Source organism: Sinocyclocheilus rhinocerous, unplaced genomic scaffold, assembly GCF_001515625.1.
Source record: "Sinocyclocheilus rhinocerous isolate Xijiao unplaced genomic scaffold, SAMN03320098_v1.1 scaffold877, whole genome shotgun sequence".
NCBI classification, from domain to species: Eukaryota; Metazoa; Chordata; class Actinopteri; order Cypriniformes; family Cyprinidae; genus Sinocyclocheilus; species Sinocyclocheilus rhinocerous.
The window spans coordinates 394,593-402,839 of NW_015662177.1; the positions used below are offsets into that span (position 1 = coordinate 394,593).

At 38.1% G+C, this 8,247-nt stretch overlaps 2 protein-coding genes across 3 annotated transcripts in view; one reads left to right on the top strand and one right to left on the bottom strand.

The window, feature by feature from the left end:
- Positions 1–8,247, bottom strand: part of LOC107727921 (flotillin-2) — a 22,161-nt gene that overhangs the window by 3,326 nt on the left and 10,588 nt on the right. Inside the window, exons 1-7 of one of the 2 annotated variants that reach the window (XM_016537964.1) lie at positions 7,318–7,439; positions 7,101–7,219; positions 6,342–6,455; positions 6,141–6,260; positions 5,777–5,991; positions 2,007–2,190; positions 1,728–1,877 (exon numbers count right to left, since the gene is read on the bottom strand). In XM_016537964.1, coding sequence (XP_016393450.1) covers positions 1,728–1,877; positions 2,007–2,190; positions 5,777–5,991; positions 6,141–6,260; positions 6,342–6,455; positions 7,101–7,219; positions 7,318–7,432 — 1,017 coding nt within the window. In that variant the 5' untranslated portion in view covers positions 7,433–7,439. Of the gene's footprint in view, positions 1–1,727; positions 1,878–2,006; positions 2,191–5,485; positions 5,599–5,776; positions 5,992–6,140; positions 6,261–6,341; positions 6,456–7,100; positions 7,220–7,317; positions 7,440–8,247 lie in introns of those variants that run through there. The other variant, XM_016537963.1, reaches the window with a different exon arrangement.
- LOC107727924 (uncharacterized) lies at positions 3,468–4,863 on the top strand. Its single transcript, XM_016537966.1, has 2 exons — positions 3,468–4,371; positions 4,482–4,863. Exons 1-2 carry the CDS (start codon positions 3,640–3,642, stop codon positions 4,569–4,571), a joined length of 822 nt encoding a protein of 273 aa, XP_016393452.1. The 5' UTR covers positions 3,468–3,639; the 3' UTR covers positions 4,572–4,863.

Consider the following 8,247-nt stretch of genomic DNA (forward strand, 5'->3'; position numbering starts at 1 on the left):
CGCAGGGGAGAGATCAAAACAAAACAACGGTCACGAATTAGACGTACAAAACGAGGATTTGTAAAGAAAAATGTTGGAGGATTTCGATATAAGCCAAGAGACACTGGTTTTCCTTTGCTAAAGTAAGGAAACTTTGCTTCCTTTGCTCCTGTTAACAAACGTTAGTTTTCACGAGACTCACGGCGCATGCGCAACCTCATACGTCATGCTCCTGGAACTGCTTCTGTGTACAACTGCTGGCGCAAACTAGATTAAAGTGATTATTACGTTTTGAATATGGATATTTTTCTTACAAAAACGCATCGATTCGCTACAGGAGGCCTTTGTTCACCCCCCGGAGCCGTGGGAGACACTTTTTTTTTATGGATGGGCGCTTTTTATTTCACTTATTTTGGACTGAAGCAATGCAAAACCCGCTGACTGCCATTAAACAGCTTGAAAGATCAAAGACAATTTTTAATATAACTCCGACTGGATTCGTCTGAAAGAAGAAAGTCATATACACCTAGGATGACTTGAGGGTGAGTAATTTATGGACTAATTTTCATTTTTGGGTGAATTAACCCTTTAAGTGTACAAAGAACGAGCTCTTACTGACGCGATCTGGAACTTCATTAAAAATAAAGTTCATCCACTCTTTCCTAAAGTTGGGATTAAAAGGAAGGCGATGCAAAGACTGTGTTTTTCCACAACTTGGCACTGCGCAGCCTCTTGTTATCTTCGGAGCATCTTTATCGTTTGATTTCAGCGTAGACCTGCGTTTGCGTTCTCGTTATTTACACTACATGCTCAAAATGGTGGGCGGGGCTAAACAGGCAGTGATGTAGAAGCAGGCGTTGATCTTCTTCTGCGGAGGCGGGGTTTAGCCACACTATTACGTCATAAAGTGGCACATTCCACAAGCTGTCGTTTTGGCAGATTGGCTTCAATATAAAGCTGTTTTTAGACTAATGAGGAAGTTTTGAGTTCTGAAACTTACAGGATGTTTTTATAGTACAATGACCTCTTATATGTCAAAAGATCGAGGGAATTTAGATTTCTCAGTTCATGACCCCTTTAAATATAATTCAGCTGATAATGGATATTTATTCATTCATTTACTGTAGCAGACTGATATCCAAAGGTATAAAACAAAGCATTTATTTTTAAATATTTAAATTAGATATTCAATTATGCACACTGATTTCCTTCATTTTTACATTTATATTATTTTGCCATCATGTAACATTCACTTAAAGTCTTAAAAAACACTAATAATCTAATAACTGTATGTTATTCTAATAGTATAATCTCAAAATGATAAATTTTTCATACTGTACATTATAATTTTGTGATGCCTAAATTCAATCGTAGCATTTAAAATCAGTGATTTTAGTTTTTAGTGTTTTGTTTTATTATTTATGTAGTCCAAATAAGTGACATTTACCATCTCTACTAATCTGGGTTTGAGAAACAAAATTTTAAATGTACAATTGTTGTCTATTATTTAAAATAATTTATGAAAATTGTAACTTTTTGTGGGTTATTCATCAACTCAGGATACAGGAAATAATAGATTATTCATCAATTATTAATAAATCAATATTTAATTAATTATTGATTTATTATTATGCATTTTAATGTATATTTTGACTGAACACTTGGTCAAAAAATGTACCACACCATTTTGTCTTTAAGGCCTGATTAATATGGTTTTGTCTCTTGATTAACTTCACGCCCAGTCTCACCTTGGACAGGTCCACACCCGTGAGTGCATTAATAGACACGGGCAGCTCGGCGAGGAGGCGGTTCACCTCCCCGGTCACGCGGCTTCCGTCCCCACTCAGAATAACAATCTCATTGGTCCTGGCCAGAGGAGCCGCTACCTTTCCAGCAATCTGTAGGTGATGGACATTAGAAGTTCAAAATACGAAATCCAGGCCCATCCTACAATACCCATAGTGACCACGTACAATTCCAGTGGCGACCTCTATCATCCAAATAACATAGGAGAACAGTTCATTCACCTTGGGCAGCGCTTCTAGGACGAGTGCAGTCTTGGCGGCCTCTCCGTACTGCTGGTAGGCCTCTGCCTTCAGCCTCATTCTCTCGGCTTCAGCCTTCCCCACAGATGAGATAGAGATGGCCTCTGCCTCTCCGATCTTCCTGATCTTCTCCGACTCGGCCTGAGCAATCAGCACTTTCTTCAACCTATTCAGTGTCACGAATATAGCTCAAGTCATCTTGGTGTGTGTCAAAGATCAGTTCCTCAAATACATAATGGATACATGATTAATAACACATCCTATTTGGGTTTGATGCAACATCTGTGCCACATCATTCTGTGAAATGATCCATCAATTAGCAAAGCACTTTATCACGGTTACACAACAACATGCTGAGGTCGTATTTCACCTCAAAATCAAGTAAAAAAAAAAAGCAATTATATTTGTTATACTTCTTTAAGTATATTCCCACCCAGATTCTCATGATCATGAGCATATTGTCTCCTAAAAGTTTCATACTTTCTGTTATCCTCTGGGCCCGGTTTTTCAAAAGTAATCCACTAGGATTTTGGATAACGGATTGGATCAAATCTTGAAAATGTGTTTTTCAAAAGAAAAATCGGATTACATAATCGGATTAGATCACGTAATCCAATCTTGGTTTTGATCCGGATCAAACCTTTAGTTTGGGTTTTTTTTAGAACTTTTTTGTAGGATTTGGATCACTTTGATCCAAAAAATCTGGATTAAACTGATCCCATCAGAAGGGTGGATTCAGCGTGGATTTCATGGCCAAAATGTAATGAAAATATATAGATATAATATATAATAATATATAGATAAATATATATAATATATAGAGCGCTCTCCCTCAGGATGCGTGCATCATGGACAGACCCAGGCCACTTGACAACGCAGTTGGTGATGATGAGGTCAGCATCACACACAAGTTGGACATTGATGCTGTGCCTCCCCTTTCTGTTTATAAACTCCCATTCATTCTCACGAGGTGCTTGTATATGCACATGTGTGCAGTCGATTGCTCCAATAGTATTGGGCATATTCCCCAAAAGAAAAAAGCTGCGCTTGGCCTGGGCAATCTGGTTGTCCTTTGGAAAAGAAACAAATTCATTGACCAGGCTGGCCAGTGCGATTGACACATCTTTCACCACATCACACACAGCTGATTTCACCACTCCCATATAGTCACCAACAACTTGATAGAAAGTCCCACATGCATAAAATCGGAGAGCAATGAGGATCTGGTCTTCCACAGACAGACCGTGACTCCTTTGGGTTCTGTGTTGAAGTTTTGGCCTGAGAAGGTTCACAAGGTACTCTATATCAGCCTTCCCAAAGCGAAACCGGACATACAGCTCCTCAGTGGTGTATTGCTCCAGTGGCTTGGTACGTTCAACATACACCCTTTGACGGTATCCTCTCCTGGCAAAGTGATGGTGGCGGTGGACAACACCTGCCATTTCACTGTCTCTCTGTGAATCCTCTGAGAAAGGCTGATTTATATGGCAGTGTAGTTGGTCTTTTCAAACACACCTATTACAACTGATTAGTTTTGGCTTGCGTTCAATTGAGGCAATTGGACCCAAGGCCTATAATTGATGAACAATGTTCACTATAGTAAAGCAACGGAACCATGGACTCAAGAAGCTGTAACTTCACTGCTGCTGAAACCAATGCACTACTAGAGGGTGTTCGGTGCCATTATGGAACAATAGTGGGAAGTTTTAATTCTGCTAAGGATACCAACAAAAAGAAAAATGATGTTTGGATTTTAATCACAGAAAATGTGAATGCCATAGGGTCTGGCCAGAGGAGGACCACAGACCAAATCAAATTGCGGTGGAAGAATCTTAAGGCCAGGGCAACAAAGGACCATGCTGAAGCCAAAAACCCACAAACAGGCAACAAGCCATTTAAGAGGGGAGATTACACAGATGTGGTCCTCGACATCATTGGAGGTGAGAAGTCGCAAGCTCTCCATGGTATTCAAGGTGTTGTAGGGGATGGCGAGCCTTGGATTGAGGAGGAGGAGGAGAATCTGCCAGTTCCTCCTGAGGCTGATCCAGAGAGCGTATTTATATTGAATCTCAGCTCTGTTCCTGAGGAAGAAGCTGGATCCTCATTGGTTGAGCCAGTGGTAGTTGCCACAGGATCTCAGAGGAAAGGCTTGAAGCGCCCTTCATCAAACAAAGATGATGATTACAAGGCACTTCTGCAAAAAGAGACTGAAAGGGCAGAAGCACAGCTTCGTCTGGCAGAGGAACAACTGACTCTGACCAAACTGCAGCAAACCAAGGCCAGACTTGAGATCCGCCTCCTAAAGGCTACGCTCAGACAAGCTGGTCTCTCCACATCAGATGAGGAAGTATGAAATTATTGTGGAGTATTTGACATTAAGTCTTTTTTTTTTAATTCAATACATCAAAACTTGTTACTTGTTATAAATATCCTCAATGTACAGTGTTTGTGTTGTAGGTCTCAGATGAGTGGACTGCTGGAAGAGGATGGGGTGGGGTTTTTCTTGTTTTTAGTTTTTTTAGATGTGTGGGTTTTCATTTCAAATAAAAATAAACTTATATTGACCCCACACTGGCTATTCTACTTGTTGCTCTTTACATATCTATAGTTCTACATTGTGATTTCCTATCCTGTTTGAGCACTGGTTATCCAGCACTGGTTATCCAGATTTGGTGATCCTGAAAAGTTCCTATCCGGATCAGATTGATCCAATCCGATGTTGCTTTAAAAAACTGGCTCCAAAAGTAAGCTGGATTACGTGATCACGGATCGCAAAAAAAGGATTACTAAATCCGGATCAATTTTATCCGGATTAAACCTTTTGAAAAACCGGGCCCTGGTGTTTATTTTGTTATTCTCTTTAAAGGTGCAGTATTGCAATATTTCAGTGAAAGTCTGTGCACAAAAAATTATGCATTGTCTAATGTCAATAATGTAGCCAACATGAACATGAGCAAAATCAGCATGGGGAACTTTTCACTCTCATGTGAAAAAGTCAATTGCATGGATTCCTATTGAAATGACTGGATTTCACCCATGAAATTTCTCAGAGCAACGGTAAAAGTGACCACACCTTAATACAGTAATTTTTTTAATAGTATAGGCTGTATATTTATATATTTTTATATATTAAAAATTTTAACTATATATTTAGTTTACGTATATATTTTATTTTATATATTATTTATAATGTCTATTTGACTGATTTATGCCTATTTATAATTTTTTTATTAAATGAATTATTTTATTTTATTAGTTTGAACTATTTTATTATTAAAAACTTTACTTAAAAATAATTAATACATACAATAAAACATACACAAAACAATAACAAAACATTATTGTAATGTATTAAAATAAAATAGACTGACAGACGGACGGACGGACAGATAGATAGATAGATAGATAGATAGATAGATAGATAGATAGCTGTTCAAATTGTATTCAGAGGTCACACTCACTTTTGTCCTTCAGCCAGCTGCTGCATCTTGTAAGCCTCTGCTTCAGCAGGACGCTTGACCGTCGCAATCAGCTCCTTCTCTGTCCTGTCAATCTCTTTCTCCTCGATGGAGATCTGCTTTTTCCTCTGAAATAATTAATACATACAATAAAACATACACAAAACAATAACAAAACATTATTGTAATGTATTAAAATAAAATAGACTGACAGACGGACGGACGGACAGATAGATAGATAGATAGATAGATAGATAGATAGCTGTTCAAATTGTATTCAGAGGTCACACTCACTTTTGTCCTTCAGCCAGCTGCTGCATCTTGTAAGCCTCTGCTTCAGCAGGACGCTTGACCGTCGCAATCAGCTCCTTCTCTGTCCTGTCAATCTCTTTCTCCTCGATGGAGATCTGCTTTTTCCTCTGCACAACCTCGATTTCAATCTCCTCCAATCTGATCTTCTGCTGCTCTTTAGCTGCCTGTAGTTCATAGGCCAGCTGAGACTCAGCTTTCTATGTACAAGAGAGACACATATCACATGATTACTACCACTCTCATCTGAGACTGATAAATATCAATGTATAAGCTCACATCCCACCAGCTAACAAGATGACTGTGATTTAAGATGATGGCCCTGGATTAAAATGAAATTGAATCCAACCTTAGTGTTCACTTCTTGATTGAAAGCAGCTTTCTGCAGCTCCAGCTCTCGTTTGGAGTCGGCCATTTTTGTGTCGGCCAAGAACTTCACATCCATCATTTCTTTCTTGCACTCAGCTTCCTGATCAGGAGGTGGGAGAAAACGGGAGCTAATGAATGCCACACATCTAATGGATAATGCATTAGCAATAAAGACTCATACTCTAATCCCAGCATCCCTCTCTGCCTCGGCTACTCCGATGTCGGCATCCCTTTGTACAGCCGCTGTCTGAGTTTTTCCAAGAGAGCTCAGGTAGTCCAGCTTATCATAGACATCCTGTAAATAAAAGACAAGTGTCAATATTTTATTTATTTTTTATTATTTTAATTATAATAATTGATTATGACTTAAAATTATATGAAATATTTCATAAAATTATGTGAAATAGTTTTCATTAACTAAAGCTGAAGTAAAATAAAGTATTAAATATGACAATTTTAAAAACTTGTAAATTAGTAAATGAAAATTAGAAATGCTGCTTGGCAACAAAGTGAAATCAAGTAAGTATAAAGTATTAAAATGACTAAAACTCAAAACACACACAAAAAAATGACCAGCACATAACAGTTACTTTTACTAACAAATTAACTTTTACAATTACTAAATTTAATTTACTTACTAAAATTCATTTAGTACGTAGATTAATTAATTAAATTTAAATGAACTGAACAAATTAAGATAAATTCAATTAAGATTCAAAATAAAATGAACTGAAAATATAAAAATAAAAGCTAATTCAAAATATTAATAAATACTATAATAGTACTTTAGTATTATTATATAAGAAATCAATCTGGTTCCCTTGATTTAATATTTATTCTACACGTATACTGGTTCAAGGTGTCACTGAGGTCTAGAATGGAGGCAGGACTCACCTTGTCCATGAGTATGATTTTGCATTAAGAAACACACATATCTTACTTTTATAGTGAAGCTGAGGATTTCAATGCCCATCCGGCCCACATCAGGAGCTGCCACCTCCCTCACCAGCCGAGCAAACTCATCTCTGTCCTGGTAGATCTGCTCCACTGTCAAAGTGCCTGTCGTAAGAACAGCAACAGAACATCAGCTTCATAGAATCACACCCGTCAGCATTGTTTTTTAATGAGGTTACTGTAATTGTTAGTTATCTATTAACCTAAGATAGAACGCAAATGTCCCTCTAGGGTTTGCAGGACCACAGCCTTGATTTCCATGACAGACTTTCCCAGAAACTGCTCACAGGCAACAGCCAGCAAGTCTTTGTCAGTCATGACCTTGACCTGATGAAAACACAAGGCAAGAGTGTATATGTGACCCTGGACCACAAAACCAGTCTTAAGTGTCAATTTTTTATAAAATTGAGATTTATACATCATCTGAAAGCTGTACAAAAGCTGTACAATATTTGGCCGAGATACAACTATTTGAAAATCTGGAATCTGAGGGTGCAAAAAAATCTAAATATTGAGAAAATCGCCTTTAAAGTTGTCCAAATGAAGTCCTTAGCAATGCATATTACTAATCAAAAATGAAGTTTTGATATATTTACGGTAGGAAATTTACAAAATATCTTCATGGAACATGATCTTCACTTAATATCCTAATGATTTTTGGCATAAAAGAAAAATCTAATTTTGACCCATACAATGTATTGTTGACTATTGCTACAAATATACCCCAGCGACTGGTTTTGTGGTCCAGGGTCAAATATATGAATCAGAATAAAGAACACAGAACAAAATATCAAAAACATATAAAATTAGCTGTAATTCCACTGTAAGTGACTTTGACTGTTATCAGACACAGTCTTTGACTTTACCGTGAAGTATCTGCCTTCAGGTCCGACTCCTCCAATGACGATATCAGCTCCAGTCATTCCTCCTTTGGGGCTGAAGCCAAAACCGACCCAGCCGCTGGTGTTGACCGTGAGCTCGAACAAGATTGTGCCCTTGATCTTATCAAATCCCCACTTCAGCCGCACCTTGTGCTCGAGGTCCAGGTGTTCAGAGAAAGGCAGAAGAGGGTCTTCCTGAGCCCAGGACCACTGGACTGAAAGCAAGAGCAGAACAAGAGATAACATGACCAT

Bases quoted from the DNA above. Each gene is read 5' to 3' on its own strand.
- LOC107727924 (XM_016537966.1), top strand. From the start codon at position 3,640: ATGGACTCAAGAAGCTGTAACTTCACTGCTGCTGAAACCAATGCACTA. The intron at 4,372-4,481 runs GTATGAAATTAT...TTTGTGTTGTAG, and splicing joins TCTCCACATCAGATGAGGAA to GTCTCAGATGAGTGGACTGC.